Here is a 21,676-nt window from a genome sequence, read left to right on the forward strand (position 1 = left end):
ATTAGAGGCATGTAGCACGGTTTAATTGTGGATCATATATGCAAGAAGAATGTTGTGAGTATGCAAGTGAAAAGTTGGTGCTTGCCAGCTGCTGCTGTGACTCTGCTCTGCTCTCAGAGTGTTGACTTTGTGTATATGCAATGATTTTTTTCAAAGAATCAGTGATCATTGAGGCAGCAATAATTGGCACTGGGGAAACCTTTTAGCAAGTCTGCCCTAGCAGTTAGTGGTGTGTTGATTTCACTGGGTTCTGAATAGCTGGAAAGTGTGCTAATTTTCAGTTGTGTAGTAGCACTTAATTAAAAATGCTATAGAGAGTTGGAGGGGTGGGCTCAGCCTTGGGCAAGATCCTGCTGAGTGAGCAGTGTGTGCTGAAGAGTCTGAGGATGAAGTGCAGTCTCAGACTAACTGAGCCCTGGATTAATACAAGTGCATGTCCAGCCCAGCAAGGTCTTTCCAGAGCAGAGAACTGATTGATGCTTGTGCTGAACTTCAAACACATGCAATGGCTGCAGGTCTTAGAGCTAAGGCTCAGCCAAAGAATAAGTTTAGGGTTTGGATAGGAGTAGGACAGAGAGAAATTCTGATTTGTAGCTATAATTTTGTGGAGTAACTGTGTGCATGGTGTTCAGGAGCAGAACTAAGAGACACAGGAAGTGCTTCCCTTCATTTTATTCTCAAAGCACTGCTGTAATTGTCCTTACTCCTGCTTTCCTGGCCACAGTTTTAACACAGAGTAGAGCAGAAGGTCACCCCTTTACCTTAAATATTGGTATAAAACAGGTTGTACGTGTGGATGACTGAACAGGTTTATTGAAAAAGGCAATAGTTAAGGCTCTAGCTGCTGCAGCTGTGAAAGAAGCTTTCAGAATTTTAAATGAGTTTAAATTAGGAAGTTTTATGTGCCTGAATCTGAAACTTGAAAATGTAAGAGTCATTGCAGTCAATTCAGTTGCTTAATGAAATAACCAAAGCATCATATGAAATTATGCAAAACCAGGGAAAATTCAATATCCTGAAATCCTACATGCAGATTAATCAAATTAATGGCAAGGTATGAAGGACACATTTGGGAGATTATGAAGAAAGTCAGCTGTACAGGGTTTTAAGAGCCTAGGAAAGGGAAGACAAACCATTGCTCAATGCTATATGGCAATTTTCTTAGTAAAGTAGTTAAATATAATATTTTGGAGGCGAAAAGTAGTATTTTGTTCTTTGCTTTTTTTAAATGAAACCTCCACAGCCCATTTGTTTTTGCTTGGAGGAAGTTAAATAACCTTGAAAGACATGTCTTAATTTTCTGAAGGAAAATACATAAGTATGTTTTATAAAGCAAAAATGTCAGACCAGTGGGTTTCTATTTGTGGAGATATTATTTTTTCTTTTCATTGAGTTTATTTTTTGGGGAGGAGTATTTGGTTTTTTGTTGTTGTTGGTTTTTGTTTGTTTGTTCCTTTAGGTTTTTCTATTTTGTTACCTAAAACTGAATTTGATATTAATGTACAAACTGTTTCAGGCAACCAATAACACGTTTCTTTTCCTTCATAAACCAGTTGTCTGAAAAAATTAATGGGGCTCCTATCTTGAATATTTGAGAACTTCTCAGTGCTCAAACCGTGTGAAAATATAATTGGAGTCTCCTAGTTTCTGCTTCTTCTCACTGTCATATTTTAAAAATAAACAATATGTAGAAGTGAAAACGAATTAATTATTACCTGAGATATGTGACATCTGGGAAAAGATGTAATATATCCAAAACTTACAATAAAAGTTATGAATTAAAAAATGTGCTTGCCAAGAATACCAGCAAAGAAGAACACAAAGAATTACAAAGAGCCTTACCGCCAAATTATTACCCCCAAAATTTAGGAACCTGGAACTCAGGTGCCAAATTTACTCTCCTCAGTGACAGGCTGCTGTGCCAGCACTTAGACCACAGAAACTCAGGAGACAAAACCCATAAAAGATCAAGATAAATAGCAGCATGACAATAATCAGCCCGAAATTTTTGCTTGCCCTATGTGCACTCACATGAGACTGCAGCGTCATCTCTCAAAGGAAACATCTCCAGATGAAATTTACTTCACTAGGGAGACTCAGATTGGAAATTTCCCCAGTCTTAGGGATTTTGCCTGCTTTTAAAGAGCATTCTTCCCCTTCAGCAGTCAAAAACACATCAGTTAAGATGAGAACAGGCCTTTACATGAGGTCTGAGTAAAGCACTCAGAGGTTGTTCCCATCAGGGTACCTTGTCACAGCCCACATCTCATGTCCCTGTTCCCTGTACAAAGTCCCTCAAGGAAGTGCTCCATCCCCACATCCATTTGCCTGTGCCTTGTGGTGGTTCTGTACATGCCTCTCCTCTTCCTAACTAGGATCCCTTGTGCTTGTTTCCCAAAGCAGACATTTCAGGCTGTGATATTGATAAATCACTATCCTGAGAGGCACAAGGAAAATGGAAGGCAGGAGGAGCAGGGCTTTTGCCATTAGAGGGGTGGAAGGAGCACACTCTGTGGTGTTTTTTCCTCTCACCATACTGCAAATCTGCAGATTTTGAGCATTCCCTGGTGGATACCACTGGTTCTGATGCAGAATTTTCAAGTATTTTCAAGTTGACAGAGCAGTGGTGAGCACCAGGGAGAAACCTGTGCTTCTCTGGAAACAATTCCTCAAAGCCTGTTCGCTGTGACTAACAGCAATCAGTGTACAAAAGAGGATGTCTCTTGAGCTAAGATGATAACGAAAGAAAAGAGAATAAGCAAATTTCCTTACCTGCAAGATGCAGCCAAAGCTCCTTCCAAGCCAGTTTGCCCACCCTGGCCAGCTCAGCTCAGTCATGGAGAAGAGGATCTGCCTCAGCCACAGTGTCAAGGTGAGCACAGAGGCTCCTGACCCTGAGCTGCTGCTTCTCTCATGGCTCACATCAGACTAAGTTAAGTCAGGTTTTTTTACCCTAAAAAACATGCCTGCATAATAATCCTTGTTGGTTCATTTCCCTTCCAAGTAAGCATAAATACTCTTACTGAGTCCTCACAGAGCTGTGGGTGTTGTGCTACTGGGAACTTGGCTCTCGGGTAGAGCTCCCATTGCCTCAGAGGTAGTATAGTTATTATTAAAGGAAATATCAAACTGCCAGCAGTGGAGAGATGGTGTTTCAGAATAAGCATGTTTGTAAAGTCTGGGAGGAAAATACTGGGGAGGAAGATGAGGGGAAGAAATACTCTGTTGGATATCTGCGCATTGAAAGTGACAACACCTAGTACTATTAGCAGGAGAACTTATCATGTGTTAAATTAATGTACTGATTATGGGATGCTTTTATATAGCAATTTGGTTTACTTGGTGAAGTTTTGTATTGAGAAGTAATAAAGAAAATTCTAGTGTAAAATATGCTATCTTCAACATTCATAAAACACACTGTACTTTAAAGGACCCAATCCTGTTCATGCCCACAGAAATGGAAACTTTGCCATTGACTTCTATGGAAGCAAGGTCAGCTACAAAATGATCAATTAAATAGGATTCCAAGTATGATTTATTGTCCTCGTGATACTCATTTTCACCCCATTAGCGTTCCTTTTCGTTAGTGTGACCTTCAGTCTTGCATAGTGAAATGCTTATTGCTCCAAAACACAACCTAACAGGGTGAGAATACAACTGATAAGGCAATGGTCTGAGTCAAACAAGATAGTGCCCATGGGCAGGAGCTTCTTGTACAGTGCACTGGGCTCCCACAGCTTGTAACGATTTTGGACATTCCTGCCAGTATAAAATTCTATGTAATTCTAATAAATCAGTGAATGTGTAGGTCTGAACACCTGCCTGCCCATGGAATGAATTTCTCATTTTGATTTTCTTGTGAGCGTGGCTTTTGCTTAATGTATGAAATTATCTTTATCTCAACGGTGAGTTTTCTTACTTCTACTCTTCTGATCCTCTCCCCAGACCCAGCATGGGAGGAGTGAGCAAGTGGCTGTGCGGGCGTGAGTTGCCAGCTAGGGTTAAACTATTACACTAAACTATAGAATTCAGACAAATATTTTCTTGAGGGGTGAAGCTGATATTAGTTTTCTTTTTCAAATAAAGTTATCAACCTTGGATCTATCAAATGGAAAACAAGCAAAGGACTAATCCCAGTGGAACAGGAATTCAGTTATGAGCAACCTGCATCACAGACCTGGAAATCTTGACTTGCAGTTTCCATTGAAAGATAGAGGTGTTTGATGCTGATGTAGTGACAGACAACACCCTATACTCTATGCTCCTCTTCTATATTGCTGTTGGAATTGTGTATTTAGTGAATTAGTCGTGATTGATGATGCTGTTTTAAGGACTTGCTAGTTCTTCCTGGGAAAAGATGGCATATTTTAGCTATATTAATGGCTTGAGACTTAAGGATAGCAACATATATTTTTGTAATCTTTCAGCAGGAAAGCCACAATTTATACAAATGGATTCACTCTGTCTTTAGCTCAAGCAACTCTGACAAAAGATGTCATTTGAAGTAATGTTGCTCATCATTCATAGATGCAAAAGCTTAAGGCTCCATTGCTTTGATATGAAAGTGTGTTGCAGTTTTCTGCTTCTTTTAATATCAGTATATGGTGTTAATGACACTTTAACTGTTTTAAGCAGCTCCAAATGAGACTAAGAGAAAAGAAAGGTGCTTATTTGCCAGTAGAAAGATATATACTAACTTGGGAGTATGCAGAAGGAGAAAAGCAGCATTCCAGCAACAACTCAGAATTCCCTAAATGTCAGCTCTGCAGCAGTTAAAAAATAGTGCTACAATGTGTTCAGCCAAAATTGCCAATTTACGGCACAGTACAGGATATTAGATCCCTTTACAGCACCTTGATAAGGAAGCACATCATTGCAGAATAATACCAAGGGCCGGGAGAGGTTGCTGTCTTGCTGTGGTGTATTTGCTCAAGTGCAGCCCAGTCCTGCAGTTGCATTTGAATGCTCCCTGTGGTTGTGAGGTCAGTAATGCAGGCATGGGGACCCATTGTGGGATGGGCAACAGACAACAAAAGCTTGGTTCAGAAGATGGTCTTTAGACACAATCTGAGAGTAATAACAGATTGGGAGAGACATTCTGCCCTAAAAGTATGTCTTACAGTACTGCTGCACTATGCTTTTGCTTTTGTGATCCAGCCCTTTTACAATCCCACAATGCTTTTACTGATTAAAAAAAAAAAAAAAACAAACCAACACAACTAAACAATCCTTTCTGTGTTTAAACCACTGTTTCTCTAGAAAGCATTGCTATCATATAGCTTGTAGATAAGTGATAGATTCTTATATAGTGCCTGTATTAAAAGTGTGCTGACACACAAAGATTTTCTTTATTTACTAATTGAAATCTGTGAGATGAAGTGCTAATATTTCCCATTTCTAATCCTGTATTTAGATTATCTCCATAGTGCCCTGTTAAAATACTTTGTTCTGTAATTATTAATCCAGATATTGTTCCCCTCCTGAGAAACTGTCATCCTCTTTAGTTATGCATCTCACGTCTTTCAGTTTAAGCCCTTGCCTTACATCTCTAGAAAACAGACTTTAGAATTGAACTAAAACACTTGCTGAGCAAGACAGTCTTTTACCCTGTAATAAATAAAATGGTGTTTGATAGCTGTTGTGCATCAGAAGGAGTTGATGGACATGTATGTGTTGATTAGAGAGGACTGAATGTGGTGGGTAATGCATTTTAAAGTAGATAACAAAATAGAAAAAAATTTTCCAATGAGGGTAGGTGGTAGGTAAAACAATCGCATGTTTATGACAGGTGATGACACTCACTGTATGAAGAACATGATAAGTAATGCAGCCTTTAATGTTTCCTGCCTTGCCACTGCTGAATTTGTGTTCAGCCAGACTCTGCATCCACCTGTCTTCCCATCCTTGGGCACTGAAGTATGCTAAGAAATTTATAGTTTTTATTTGGAAGGAATTTTGTGGTGGTTTTTTTTTTCCCTCCTCAGATTTTTTCTTTCATTTTACATTGGAACAAAACCCAAAAATCTCAAAACTCCTGTCATAAAGGCATGTCTGACAAATGCTGTGTGAGAATGCTGTTTCAGGAAGAAATAGAAGTTTCAGGACAGCCTGACTGGAAAATTGGAGGGGGCCTTCTTTAAATGTCTTTATTGCTTTAAAATTGTTCTGTGAGCTGGGGCACTAACACTACATAATCATACAGGAGATATAAAATGGCAGTCAAAATAGTATGTTGAGTTTCAATTGACTGGTGTATTTTAAATGTAATGGCAGTTACTACCCAGAGCAGATTGAATCGTCTTGTTCTCTTGTTGAAAATGTCAAAGCAAAATCTCAAATTGCTTCAACACATGACAAACAGAAGACACTTTGAACAGGAAAATGAAGAGTCAAGCAGGTTCGTTACAAGAAGCTGACACAATTTCATGAGGGGTTTCTCAGAAATTACATTCCTGGTGCAAAACTTTAATCTGTCTGCTGGGAAAAAAGCAGCAGAAAACCTAAAAGATGGGTGAGGAATGTTTCTCTGAGAGCAGCAGAGCAAAGTAGAAGCTGAGGAAAGTGGTCTCCGTTTTGAACTGCTTCACCAACACTGTCTAAGTAGCTGAGGGATGGGAGCAGTGATGGTGGCTGTCCTAGCACTTGGTGCAGGACTTATAGGAGGATAGAAAACCCCTCTCAGGAATCTGTTTTTGCGCAGGTAGTTCAGGCAGAGGCAGGTGGAGTATCTGGGTGTTGGGGCAGCCCATTTGCATCGTGTCCATGCCCTGCTCACAGGGAGCTTGTACTGCCTTTTTCACTAAGGCTAGGGGAGCAGCTTCCCCTTCCTGCAGCTTTGGGTGTATAAGCCTTAGCTGAGAGGATTTGTTAATAAAAATAGAGTTGGTTCCTCTCCTCTTTTTCCACTTGATGATTTTTGGTTCTTTCAATTTTTTTAAATTCTATTTTTCTCTTGATTTAAAGATTATCTTCATCTTTTAATAAAGTATGGAGGAAATATACTGGAGGATTAAATCCTTATCTGCAGCCATTTGAAGTGCCTGTGGGACTGTTTAATCTCACATTTCAGAGGATTTGGAAGCTAGGCCTCTCTGCAGCTCCTGCTGCATACAGTATATTTGTGCTCAAATTGACCTGTGGGACAGGTGCAATCCATCGCTCACTTGCTGACAAGTTTATTTTACACTCCTCTGATAAAAATGTCTGGTGTGTTGACAACCTGCTTCACAATGGTCACATCAATTCAAAACACTAAAGTCCCAAAGACCTTTTTTTTGGCCATGTCTTCCCTGTTTTCCATTGCTTTTAGCATTGCCTTGAGGCCTTCAAACAGTTTTATTCCTCTCAGCTGTGCTGGGTGTCACTCACAGGGCTCATTAATGGGCCTGCCCAGAGATGCACCAGTGGGCACTGGAATGCAAATCCTTGGACTTTTTCCTGAATGGATCTCTGTGCAGCCTTCAGTCACATTCTCCCAGGAGGCTTGCCTGAATTCTTTGCATCCCCACTCTCAGGTTTGGTTTCTCTCTTTGCACCTAAAAATTCAGGTGGTGGTTTGAGTGAGTCTTTTTTGCCCTCTGAGAGGCTTTGAGCCAGACGTGAGAATGAAATGGAGTCTTCAAGGTCTTGTTTTCCTGGGTTTCTCGTGTGTTTATTGTTTCTTATCTTAAAATTTTCTCTGTGCCCAGCTGAGATGTTCACAGCAGCTCAGACACAGGGCAACTCTCCCAGTGGTGGGAGGTCTCTACCTTCTTATACAGATAATTATGTGTGTCTTATTTACAATTCTCCACCAATGCCTATTACTTATACCAAAGGGGTCATCTCTACTCTGCCCCAATCCCCTTAAACTACTTTGTGCCACTGTCTCTGCAGAAAATGGATGCCAAGGGAGAAGGGCTCAGGTACCACCCTAAATCCTTCATCTTGTTCCCCTGCACCTCTATTCTAAGTGTTATAAATGCAAAGGCAAATTTCAGGTTAATAAATGACAATTTATTAACAACAGAATATCGAGCACCTGAAAAAGAGAAAAACCACAAAAATAGGAAATTGTCAGCGTGCGCTGGTTGGATAGAGGTCCGCACCGATGTACAAGACGCCCTAGTCCACACCGGTGCAGCTCTCAGTCCATCGTTTTATAGGAATTTTCTGCCCTTAGGCAGTTCAGGTGTCCAAGGTGGGTTGAATAGTCCGGATTTCTTTTCGATGGCCCTCCCGGACCTCATCAAGTCTAGTTGTCTCATTCCGGGAAGGCTCCTTTCTTATGTCAATTCCAAGAGTCTGTCTTATGTTGATTTCATTCCGCTTGTGGCACCAGAAGGTTGATGAAACTGGCATCGTCGTCAGGAAGGAATTTCTCCTTGCCTTGGCGAGGAAGTGATTCTTATCAGGGTTGGCCAGTGTCTTTTGTCTAAGTTGATGATCTTCGTCCTGTCTTTGCAACTGAGATTAGCAGGCTGAGAGAGAACGGTTACCCTTCTACTGGATTTTACAATTTTACTTTAGCTTTGTTTCATTATACATCGAATTATTATTTTATACACGAATTTTTACCCTATTTTTATCACACTAAGAATCCCACAACTACAAAATTTTCCACCTGGTGATAACTACACTACTGTCTGTCACACCTTTGTAGCTTGTAATTCCTCTCTGTGTTGGAAGTTTTTCTCATGGACTGAAATCAAGACTATCTTCCTGGGCTCTGTGCCAGGGTCTGCAACCCCCCTTGGACAGACCTCCCTGTCTAGATTTCAAACTCCCTTCCTTGGGTTCCAGACCTCTCTGCCAAGGTCTGTGACCTTCCAGGGCAGCCAAAGGAATGTCCTGGACTTGTACACCCACCAGTAAACATTTTCAAGTAATGTGGTAGTCTTAAAATATCACATTTACTGTTGAATACTTGCCTTCTGTAAACCTGATGCAGTGCTTTGCACATGTTTGGTGAACTTTTGTGACAAAGGAATTGCATTCTTGGATCAGAGACACTTCTCTTTGTTTGATAGTAGCTGATACTGAAAGGTTCAGGTCCCAGGCTGATCACCAGGGGTTATTCTGCTTCCCATCAGCTGCTAGAAACTCTAATGTAAGTGGTAAAAGGCAGCAGAGCCGACTCTGAAAATGGGTCGTCCCGCCAGAGATTTCTATGGATGCTACTTTTTTTGTTAATTCTTTTAAATCCTTTGCCTCAAATAAGAAGACAAATTTCCTGGGATAACTATCTCCTTCATTTCTTAAAGCATTGTCTTTCATCAGAAGATTTGCATTTTCTTGATCTTTGGTCATGAGGCAGGATAAACAATAGCAAGTGTATCTATCAGTTCCTTATCTGCCTGTATTATGCCTGCTTTTATTCATTTTCCTGCTCATCCAACCAATAATGACATGATTCGCCCCAATTTTTTTTCTTAATGATGCTCTATGTGCTTAGTGAGTATACAATTCAAACCTTCTTCAGTGGAAAAAAATGAAAATATAACAAACCTGGTAGAATATATTTTGCAGCTTTTGAAGGCATATTAGAGACAAAGAACCTACATAAATATTGCATAAACATTTTTTGAAAAGGTTTTCCTTGTCAAATACACTAACATTTTCATCATTGTAACAAGTTTAGGAAGCCAGGGTGCTAATCCAAAGAATGCATCAGAATTAATAGACTGGGTAGGGCAGGTGAAACCTCCTCATTAGCCCCCAACAGAGCAAAATCAATTGGCAAGAGATGACTTAACTGAAGTTTCATGTTTCTTACTTGTGAGTATAATTAATCTAGAAGACTTACAGTTGAAATTCCATCTAAAAATTGTTCGTGATGTGGCAGCTTTGCAATCGTAATGACCCTGCTGAACACCAAGGCAGGCTGAGCTGTTGCACTGTGCAACATCTAAAATTGTCCAAAGTACAAGTTTTAAATGGTTGCTACTGCCTTTGAGACTTAAGTGAAATGCATTTTTAATGTCATTCTTCAGTAGTTCTGTCCTTTTCTTTGAAACATTCTTTGGAATGTTTGGTCTGCAGCAAGGGTTTGATCTGGGCTGTCTCAGGGCACAGGTGAGCCATGAGATTGCCTGAAACAGCAAAGTAAGGAGGTGGCAAAATGGCTCTGGCTCTTCCCTCAGCAGTTTGTGGTGAGCACTGGCTGGAAACTGTTGTTGAACTTAGAGGTGGCTTTTCCTCAAAAAAAGAGCAACCACTGTTTTACCTACATATGGTACCATAGGTGCTTAAAACTTAGTTCCTCTGATATTCATCATCCACAGTAATTCTCTATTGATGCACTATCTGTACCTAATGCAAGTTTTTTTAGTTTTAGAGAATAATGGATTTCTTTGAGTTTTGTTAATACAGTGCATAAAATCCACTCCATGATAATTCGTGTGTCTGGAGTTGTGCTGTGGTGCACTACTTCACTGTGCACAAGTGGTCATATTGATCATGGAATATTAATGGATGGTGGACTGCAGGCTTTTGGTAGCCTGGCTTCAGGTTGACAAGAATGATAGCTTTCATTTGCATGCAAAGACTCCAGCTGTTCCTTTAAGATGGATGAGGGGATCTGGCTTCATCCGTCACCACTTCTTTACTTTTTTATAAGACAGAAAGAAAAAAAGAATTAAAAAAGCCAAACCATAAAATGTCATAAAATGTTCTTTGCAGATCTCCTTGAAATAGAGGGTAATTTCAAGCATCTTATTTCTGCCAGAGTCCAAGAGAAACATTTTGAGTGCAGATGAAATTATGTGTCCTTTGTGCTAAATACACTCTGTTCATTAAATAAAGCACACTCCATTTGAGATTTTCATGAATAGCATTGAAGGAAAATGTAATTTACATTTAGTAAAAATTTATTACACTTTTTCTCTACTTTAGAGGAAACTCATGCTTGATTCTTAAAAGCAAGCTGCATGATCCACATTTAGGAAAGGAGTAAAACGATCACAGGAATCATTTTGGTTGGGAAAGAACTTTGCATAATCTAACACAATCTGTGAAATTTAGAAATGCAGTGAAAAGAAAGGTGTGTTGGCAACTGTAGGAGTAAGGAAGCTTGATAACAACATGCAGTGAGAGACCTGCTAACACAGAATTCTTCTACTTTCCAGCACCCACCTTGCAATGACTCTAGTGACAGCACCAATGGTAACCCCCACCATCAGTGCCACTGAATGTTTCACATCAGGAGATGCATAACAGTCAATGCCACGGGCATTTAACACGTATATTGCAGTCGTGTTAAGTGTTCAGCCCTGTTGTAATTACTTTGTGATAGGCACCTTGTGGGATTTTGCCATCTGTGCTTCAGTAATGTGCAATCTGTGCTATTGTTTCTACTCCACCAGAGTCCTGAGCCCTACTCTATTGCATAAGTCCCACCAATCTCACCAGATCATTTTCTACAACCCTACATGACTTGGCTGCCTTGTGAGAAGGTGGAAAAAGGTCCAGCACAAACCTGAAAAGTAGAAGATCCCAAACCAAAAATCTAGCTAATCTCTACATCTCTTAACATTTTCATAAATTTGACAGAATTCATCTATTACCTTCTCTCCAAAGCCATTTTGCTCTCTCTGTTCACTCTTGACAGCATCCCATGTGCAATAGATGGAGACATGTTAGGTGAGGAGACTGGCAGCAAGACTCTTTATTCAGAAGTGATTTTGCCCATGGAATGATTGGCTGCTCTTATTAGTTCTAAATAGTCACCATGGGTTACAAGGTCTCAGCTGCAGCAGAAGCTGGTTGGAGCAGCTGGTAAGAACAGGACAGGAACAGCAATTTGTTCAGGATTTTGACTGCTCTCAAAGTCAAGGGAGCTGCAGTCATGGCCAGCTTCTTCTTGGTAGCATGACGTGTCAAATACAGATTTGTTCCAAGTCATTGAGGACTTAATGGGTTAAAATCAAAACCACCAGTAACGAACGAAGATCATTTGAGTGCCTCAAAATTCATTTCCCTTGTGAGCTGCATTTCAGTGTAGACACAGCATCTTCCTTGAAGCTGTGATTGTGTTGTCCTTCTTTCTATGTCATAAAAAGAAGTCATGTGATGAATTCCAATTATTTACTGCTAATATAAAAAAGCTAAACCTTTTCTTGCAGAAAATTGTCCCACAGCATTCCTAACAGTGCATTAAGGCACACTTGATCCTAGGCAGGGTTTTCAAAAAGTGGTATTCATGGTGGCAGTGGCAGAGGGAGAGGCATCCAGCTGCTGAATCTTTCCACAGCTTTTTCCCAAAGAGGCATTTCCTGCTTGAATAGTAATAAATAGAGGAAAAACTTCTTGTCATTTGCTAATGACTCCTGACTTCCACACAAGTTCTGAGTTTACTAAGTTGGAGGTTTTTTGAGAATAAATGTTCAGTGTTTATTTTCAAAGATGGAGATATTTATCCTTAGACAACATCTCATTGCAGTGGCTTTATTTCTGTTAGAGCAAGTGACAAATGGAGGTGCAATCATTTTGTCAGCTTAAACTGAGAGGAAGGAAATCACACAATAGGCAACTGATGGAGGAGTGTGTTTTGACTGACTGGTGGAGCACACTACAATAGAGCTAATCAGGAAACAGGGTCCCTGTATAAACACAGCCTCACAAAATTGCATTTTTATGAATGAGTTGTGTCATGTGGTTTCCTACTACTTTTCACCTTGTGTGGTAATTTTCTGCTGTGATGAGAAAATGAAAAGCCATGATTCTGATCTGGGAGCAGGACTTGCTGGTGATATTATGTTAGAGGTCCAGTCCACAAAGTCTAGGTGAGAACCCTTGGCTTTTTAAACAAGCTTTTAACTCTTCAAGTGAACAGTTTATTCCCTGTCAGCCAAATTTACTGTCGTTCCCTGTCAGCTGTCACATTTACATTTACATCTGCACAACTGCCTCTCACATTTGCTTTGTTGTAAGCAGCAACATGAAAGATAAAACAGTAGCAGGTCAGGCCTGAAGCATTTTACTGCCAGCCACCGAGAAATCTCTTGGCACAAGCTGGGATTTCAGGTGAGACAAAGGAGTTAGGTACATATATTTTTTAAAGGTATAATGCTGAGCTTCTCTTAGCAACATGTGCCCTCTGGGTAATACATTGATTGAGAGTTTTGTATGCAGTTAGTCCCGTTGTCATCTATGGTGTGCTAGTTGCAGAGTCACTGCCAAGGTTTGTCTTTGCCAAAGTAGATCTAAGCCATGTCTGGAAGGGTATGTATTTGAACTGGGAGTGAACAAAAGCTTAACTTTGGGTATGAGCTAGTGTCAGATTAAGGATTTGGCATGCAGTTATTTGCCCCAGAGGATGCTATTCAAACAGATCTCTTCTGCTGTCAAAAGGTTAGCCAGATTCTTGATTGAATGATACTAGAGGCTCTGTGTTAATTAATGGTGGGAAAATGCCAGATCCTTTGATTGAAGGAAGTAGGTTGGCATGCAATTGTCTCATAGAAGCTTCGAAACAATTTTGTTAGATTCACTGCATTCTGTTTCATATTCAGATAATTTTTCCTTTCATCGTTGCAAATTACATGAGCAAATGTCCAGGAGGTACATCAATGGCAAAATTACAGAACAGCAAATGTACTTTGGGTGCTTATCACAAGAAGAGGGAAGTACTTATCCACCATAAAGAAGAAGAAGAGAGCTGTTCCCCAGCATTTGACCAGTTCCTAGCCACATGGGAGTTAACATTTTAACTCCTTTCTAAGAGTTATCTGGTCTGGAAAACACCCCAGCTGTGCTGAGCCACAAAAAAGGCCCTTCAAACCATAAGCAGCTGGATTTCAGTGCATGACCCTGGTGCTGACTGGCTTCACACTGGAGCAGTTCAAGGCCTGGAGCACAGGTGATGCCTGTTGGCCTGGGGCATGCCCTTTTGCATGGAACAGGGGAAGGGGATCTACATTCAATTCAGAAGTTTTGTTTAGCTGAGCCACTCCAAATACTCAGTAAGAGACTTGAGTTCAATAAATCAGTTGTAGCAACAGTTTGGGCTCCCTGTCTGTCACTGTGGATGCTGTAAAAGTCTGACTGGAGTGGGGTGGGTACTGTGAAGCTGCTGCAGAGGGAAGGCAGGAAACAGTATGGGGAAATAGAGCTGTGTCAAATAACAAACTGTGGAGGAACTGGGGCTTACTGAGAAGCCTGATATTTTTTCTAGCTAGTTATCACTGCTTTTCCCTAAGTAATGATATCCTAAGGCTGTTTGTTTTCAACTACTTTGTACTTTTTCAAGAGAACTCATTAGAGTGTCTGAATATGGAATGACAGATTTTTGAAGCAGTAGGGCTGTGATGGGGGAAAAAAAAATGAGCCTCCAGGCTCTGAGGCTTCACTGGCACTTAAAAGCAGGAGCCACTCCTTTAAGGCAGTTTTCTTCTTTAGTTGGTCCTGTGAGTAGCTAAAAGTTGACCTGTGCAGGACATCATGCTCTCCTTTATCTGACAAAGATCACTGTGTAACTAACTGCAGAGACTAAATCTCTTATAGGTCTCTTGTCTGCTTTTCTGCAGCATTTCTGGTACAACAGCATACTCATTGTGACTATGACAGAGAATAAAAGCATCATGTAAGATGCTGGGAAAGAAAATGCATGGAGGTGTATGAACAGCTGCAGAGGAGCACATCAGAGTATTGATTTGTACAACACTGTCTCTTTAAAAGTCTTATGGACAAACAGAGTGACAAGTGTTGTTGAAATCACAGCAACGTGATTATTGTTCTAAAGTTTGTGTTAGTTTTGAATGGGGTGAATATATAGCATTTTAGACAGTTCCTGAGTGGTCTGGCTGCTAAACAGCCTCTGGCCATGTTCACCAGTCTCTTTTGGGAGGCACATGCAATTGCCAGGTGCCTCTGGGTAAAAAAATGTCTTTCCAGCTTGTCATCCAACACCTGTGACTTCCAGCCATGCCCCAGGTAGTGAGTGCTCTTCTCCTGGTACAAGGTACAGGAGGCTCCCCTCAGTCTCAGTTCTGTGCTGTGGCTGATAGCACTTCCATAAACAAATCCAGCCAAGGCAGTCCCAGGCTGGTCACAGGATGAAATCCTATAATGACAAGGAAAGGCAAAGCAACCCCTTTGGCTGCTGCATTTTCAGACCCAGTACCTTCCAAAGGTGGGTCTGTCTGGGTGGCTGCAGGAGCTGCTGCCTCGGGAAGCTGATGTCATCCTTGTTCTAGTGGCTTCACCATGTAAGTGCTGCTGCTCAGAGCAGCCCAGGGACATGCCACATTCCATGGCATTTGGAAGGGGAAAAAAAATAAAGTTTAGACAGCTGTAGCCCAGCTCTTCCCTTGACAGTTCATGAGGTAGATTCAGTTTCATGGCAGAATTACTGTCCCTTTGATAATAGGAAGAGCATTTACAGTACATTTAATTGTTTTAATTTTGTGTAGCTTTGTGGGAGGTCAAGTAAGTTTCTGCTGTTAGCTTTGTTAAATACATGTTGATACAGCAGCAGCACTAACTTTTTGTTCTTCTTTCCCTTGAGCAAGGCTGGAAATCATTGTTGCATGTCTATAAACTGTTCCTAGAATTAAGGAAACTTCTAGTAGAGGAATGGGAATTTGAATAAAGGTTGTTTTTGGACTTCTGTCTAATACAGAGATCATATGAATCTAGAGCTCCTGGTAGTTGAAAATATCTTGTATTGCCTTTCTGTTTAAGCAGTACTAAAAGTGAATTTCATAAGGTGAATCAGCAGTCTGATGTTTGACCTCTAAAATAAGAACAGCCATTGTTTTCAGTAAACACATCTGACATTGAAGAGCCAGCAGTTTGTTGCTTTCTCATCTCAAAATCCCTTTGGGCCATTTCAGTTCCTATGGAAAGAGCTCTGACAGGCTGCCAGTTCATTATGGTGATTACTCTCCAAGAAGAATATGGCAGAGCATGGCCATTTAAAATGTGACATGCAGAAGCACATTTAGAAAACTTCCAAATGCTGCAAGTCAAACTGAGGGAAGCAGAGGGAAGCCCTGGTCAGATTGGGTTACAAAGGATGTGGATGGGAATGGGATATGAAGAGAATATTAAGAAAAGAAAGCTTTAGAACGCTGGCAGAGCATGGATGAAGCTGCTCCAGCAACTTTTCTCCATGTTCTACAATGAACAGAGTACAATTTAGTACCAGAAAATAAAAATAATAACATAAGGAAAGCATAAAGGTAGCAAGAAAAGCCTGAATAATCAAAGAAAAAGCTAAGGAAAAAAAATCTGTTGTAAGTATACAAGAAACTGAAATGCTTAGGCCATTGTAGATGTAAAATTTTTTTGTAGGTTGGCAATTGTTGTTTATTTTACAAACACGGGTCAAATAATTTCAGATTATGAGTTTTAACAGGAAAAGGTTGAAGGTAATTTTGAAATGTTTAATTTCACGTGGTGCAAGATGCTGTGCTTAATTAAAAGCACTTCTCCCTATTTTCAGGAATACACAGTCATTTATTTCAAGCTAGGCCAAATTTACAAAGCCTATTTGCGCAGTATGGACCCAAGTTTTTAGACAGGGGTGTGTGAAGCCTGTGCCTGTAGCTATGATTTTTCATAGCTGTGTTATCTGCTTGCTGGAGCAGTCCCCTGGCAGGACAAGGTTGGGGTATTGTTTCCTACTCTCAGATATTTCTGCACAGCAGGATAGCAGGGTCCCCAGTAAGGCTTTGAGGAGAGGGTCTGGGTACCCCACCTGCTGGCCTGGGAGTCTAAGCTACTATGGAGCTGCTGGGGTCCTTCAAGCACAATTATGTGCAAGTTTTCTATGTATTGTTTTGGACAGGCATTAAGACATGTTGGCACTGGTCAGACTGAGATAGATTTGTCTGGCACTTCAAATTCATTGTGTTAAGTTTGCAACGTGAGCATCTAAACTGCTTGTTCTACTTATCACATGTAAGTGAAAAGTGAGAAATTGAGTTTGTTTTGCTGCTTAGTGTAAAAATGTAATTCTTGAAGCAGGTCATTTTTATTGAATCAGGGAATTGCCATGGCCACAAGGTAGATGGTAGCACACTGGCTGTGTAACAGCTATAGTATGTATTAAATGTTTACATGCCATCAAGTATACAAACATTTGATTGCTTACATGACAGAGCTTTTCTTTTGCAGTCATTGGTCTCAATTTTTCCATTACATTTTCTCATTTTCTTTTCTAGCTTTACTCACAGACAAACCTCCAAAGCCATTGTTCCCCATGGAGAACCAGCCAACTGTTATAGATGTCCAGCTGGGTAAGTCCCCTTCTGGGAATAATAGATCCTAAACTTCCACTCTGGTAGCAGATGGGATAAATTGGAAGTGGTAAGAAAGGTTTAGTGGTAGTTATTACATGCAAATCAATTTGCAGCTTTCTCGTTTATAACCGTAGAATTTACTGCCACGGCAATTTAAGGGAATGAACTTGTATAACATCAGGGGATGGCAGTACTAATTGGTTACAATGGGTATTAAATATAAAGCACTGGTGCTCTTCATAATATGTGTTTGGTAAAGTAAAATATGTTTACATTGGTGCTGTAATGGTCAGCTGATGTTCATCTTAAGACAAATGTTCTCATAAAAGAAGTGCTGATTCCTTTAAAAGTTAATGTAAAGCACTGCATTTTCAGGTTGTTCTGAATGTGTACCAGGAAGGGCTTTTGACTAAAATGCTTGTATGCTTTTCTCACTCCTGTTATATATTCTTCTGTGAAGCACATCTCTGAATCTCAGCTAGCAGCCTCTATTTTCTCTCATGTTAGAAAATAATGTTAGAGAGTTCTGCTAACTTTGGGGAGCTGTAGGGCATTGTGATACGGAAAGAACCACTCAGCGTTGAGGTTCCAGAGGTTTTTTTTTCAGTGACTTGAAAATAGGTTTCTAATTTTAAAAGGCAGAATTGGAGTTGCTGCTAAGGGCTGTGGTGCCATGAGCTTAAAATTACAAGAGATGTATTTCATTTGGGTATTATTCCCTCAGTGCTGAAACTGTGGCACTTCCCTTCTTGAGCTTCACTCTCTTCCTCCTTTATGGCAAAGCTGGCTAGAATTCAGAGGTGGAATGATGTTTATTGGCAAGCAGGGTCAGTGTGAAACATTTTAAGAGGGCTGAAGATATTGTGGTAAAGCTGTTTGTATTTGTGAAATTCTTCAGAGTTCTACTTGAGATGAGTACAAAGATCCTTGTTCTTAAACCAGGTGCCAAACAATGTCAGAGAAGCACTGTGGACGCTACGAAGTATTTAAAAATCGGGCTTGAATTCTTGAATGTGAGAACATAAATTATTTGTGACCTGAGTGAATATTAAAGATTAGCTTTCCCTCATACACCTGATTGACTTAGGAGTCTGTAAGGGCTTGCACAGGGAAGACAGCAGTGGATGTGGGAAGCAGCCAGATGAATTCTGCAGACAGGTGCGTATCTGCATCTGCATCTGCAGGTTTCCCTCCACAGGGCTTAAATATCTGTAGCTGAACAGAAATTGCCCCTAAAAAAGGGTACAAAATGGATCTGGACCCATAGTTAAAACCTTACCTGAGTTAACAGCAAAACAGTCATTGAAGTTTAGATCAGCCCAAAAGGCTGAATTCAGTCTTCTTCTTAGAAGTGTAACTTCTTAAAAGTCAACTTTCTAATGATTTCCTTTGGGAGCACACTGTATACATCTGTGTAATAAAGGCACTCAGAGTACACATCTTTGTTTCCTGCATTTTCATTTCATCTTCATTTTCTCTGCCAAGTTCTCCCGTTCCAGCAGGACTCTGCTGGTTTTGCACTGAATTCTTTGTTGTTGTTTACGTGAAAACATTTTGTTCTGACTGATTAAAAGGAGGTTTGATTAAAAAAAATTAAAACAAACCCCCTCCTCTCCGTGGAGATGTGGCTCAGTAAAAGGATTTCAGAATATCTCTAGAGGGAAATACAAATCTTGCATCTTTATATGCTGGGATGTAATCCATCAGTTGTCCCTTAAGATCAGGGAATTTACATATGGCGCCTTTTTTTTTTCTGATATGTTAATAGGTTTGGGTACTGCCACTAAACCATATTCATATGATGGAACCTTAAGTTCTTTTGCAGTGAACTTCATTGATTTCCCTCTTGATTTAACTTGGCAAATAGATGAAGCTGGAAGGTTCTCAGGGAGAACCTTCATCCTGTGGAGGCCACCAGCAGCTTGGGGCAGGAGGGCTGAGCTGGCCTCTGAAATGTGTCAGAGCCTTGAAGGACTGGGAATCATTTGATTTCACAATGTAATGTGGGAGAATGTTTTGTGTAAGGTCACCTGCTGGAATACCTCACTGAAGTCTTATTAAGCTCCTAGGATTTTTTTTTAACAATTGATGTTCTTTGGTATTTTATTAAATATTAAAGGAAATTTTCTGTGTTTTACATGCCCTTTAGCCCATGGAGTCGAATCATTCAATATGCCTGATTTTTCAGTAGTTATGCAAGTATGAATGTGCCACTAAGCTACAAAAGAAATTGAGTTTAATCCGTCTACTTGTTCTGCAGAGATTATTTTACTTTTCTATTGGAAAGCTAATCTTTAAAGAAATAGCTGTCTTTCCTCTATAAATAGAGGAGATTAATAATTATTTACTGTCTTTATCCTTAATGATTAGCACGATGCTATGCAAAATCTCCCTAGGCCTCTAGGCAGTGGCCTAACTATTTAGCAGCTTATTTGGCCTTACTGCAAACTTCAATTTTCACCTTTTAGCTTTCAGATATTTTAAGAAGTTTTAATGAAAACAGGTATGCACAATTCTTATTGACAAGGGATAAAAGAGCTCCTTTGGGCTTCAAACATGGTCCAGAGCCTGTCTTGTTCTTCTTAAGGAGCAGGAATGTCTTTTGTGTTTTCTGTTTTTCTTTGGAATATGACTGAGATCTAAAAATCAATCCTGTCAAGATTAGAGAGAAGGAGAAACTGGAATTTGCTTCTATTTTGTTTTCTGTATTTCCTTGTGGTGAAGAAACAGAGCCAGAGATGGGGGAAGGTTGACAGGAGGACAAAAGAGGATCCCAAAGGACTGGAGAAAAAATCCCAAACAGTTTCACTCAGTTGCTTTACCAAGTCAGATACTTATTTCATCTCTGGGCCAACCTAGAAAATAATGACTGTGGTTCTGTTTGTTGTTTGGGGTTTTTTGCCTTTTTTTTTTTTCCTTTTAATTGTTCACTCTTCTGCTTCTTTTTTTGTAAAAACAAAATCAGAACAAACAAACTCTTTTATTTGTGTTTTATATTTTTCTTGCATTGAGATTATTATAGAAGTTGTTCTTAATTGTGTGGTATGTGGTACATTTTATCTTTCTCTAGCTTGGTGTTAACAAATAATGTTTGTACTTATTATATAGTGTATGTTTTACAAATATATGGCATTACTCTGATAACGAAATGTTCCTTAAAAAAAATTAAAAAATCCTGAGTTGTCTTCATGACATTAAAATTGTATTTGATAGTACAGGCCAAACTACACACAGCCTATGTGCCCAGGAGATGGCACAGGTGGCTTTGCAGAAGGCCTTTAAGACCATCTCCCATGTGGAGCTCTGACTAGGAATTTATTAAAGTGCATGCCATTGTGATTCAAGGATGAGTTGTTCAAAGGCCTCTTTTTTAGAGCAGGAGCTTGCTGTTACTTTGACCATATAAACCTAAGTGTGTTTATGGATTGTTCATGCCAAATCCCTGAGCTTACAAAATTCCTTATGTGATTTATAAGAGTAAAGATTGAGACCACAGTCAGGTGTCTTGGGGCTGTGAGCAGTAAGTTTTAAAGATCTGTTATCTATTTTCACATACAGCTGTCTGACAGCAAGTGGAGCATGCTGTGCTGTAAGTCTTAAGATGACATGTTGCTCTGCTGATTTCTTAATTCATTTGTTACATTATTTTCCAGCTAACTTTGTTCATTCTTAGTGCTTTGAGAGCATGAAAAGAAGGAAAACCATTCCTTGGTTTTTTGATTACATGATTACAGGGTAGGTTTCTCCTCTGAATTTGCACAGTTTTAGCAGCACCAAAAAGCCAAAATCCCACTGATCCCTGGGAGCCATTGTCCTGCCAGCTCTCAGCTGGTGTAAAAACAGTGTGGCAGAGGCATTTGTGGGAGAAAGGAAGCACAGTTGTGCTCTGCTGGTTTTTGCCTGGACGCAGATCTGTAAGGATCTATATCTAGCCAGTCTATGTATAAGCAGCTGCCAGAGTTCTCTAGCTGGCACCATGGCTGCTATTTTTCATTTGCAATGTTCATTTGCAATGTTTCATTTTCAATGTTCCGCAGAGTATCAAAAAAGCTAAAAATACAATATCAAAACAGACTCTAAATCTGTTAATTCTGTACCATGTATTACAGTGACTGCAGTGTTAAGTCAGGCTTCTTATGAATGAGTTAGTTGAGTGGAGTGAATTTTGCATGTTTGGGTCTATGTTAATTGAATATATAATTTACATATCATTTGCTTTTCAGCTATGTGCTAGTTTTGTTTTCAGGTGTTTACTTAAGAAATGTAGCAGGAGTCTTACAAAACAAAGCAAGGATCCTCTGTGTAAATTCATTTACTGAACAGGAAGGATGTCAAGGGGTTTAACTCGCTTTTGTCACGGTAGTTTCTCTGTTTCTAAAGATGCTGAGGAAAGAAAACACATAGTTTATGAGGACTGTCATTATTCCTAATAGCTGAACTGTTCAGAAAGATTT

At 39.9% G+C, this 21,676-nt stretch overlaps 1 protein-coding gene across 1 annotated transcript in view; it reads left to right on the forward strand.

Annotated features, from left to right (window-relative positions):
* Nucleotides 1-21,676, forward strand: part of IL1RAPL2 (interleukin 1 receptor accessory protein like 2) — a gene marked incomplete at its 3' end in the record, with an annotated part of 360,377 nt that overhangs the window by 242,038 nt on the left and 96,663 nt on the right. The window contains exon 6 of the mRNA XM_083883782.1: nt 17,145-17,219. Coding sequence (XP_083739908.1) covers nt 17,145-17,219 — 75 coding nt within the window. The remainder of the gene's footprint in view (nt 1-17,144; nt 17,220-21,676) is intronic.

Source organism: Zosterops lateralis (assembly GCF_965231275.1).
Source record: "Zosterops lateralis genome assembly, chromosome: Z".
Taxonomy (NCBI): Eukaryota; Metazoa; Chordata; class Aves; order Passeriformes; family Zosteropidae; genus Zosterops; species Zosterops lateralis.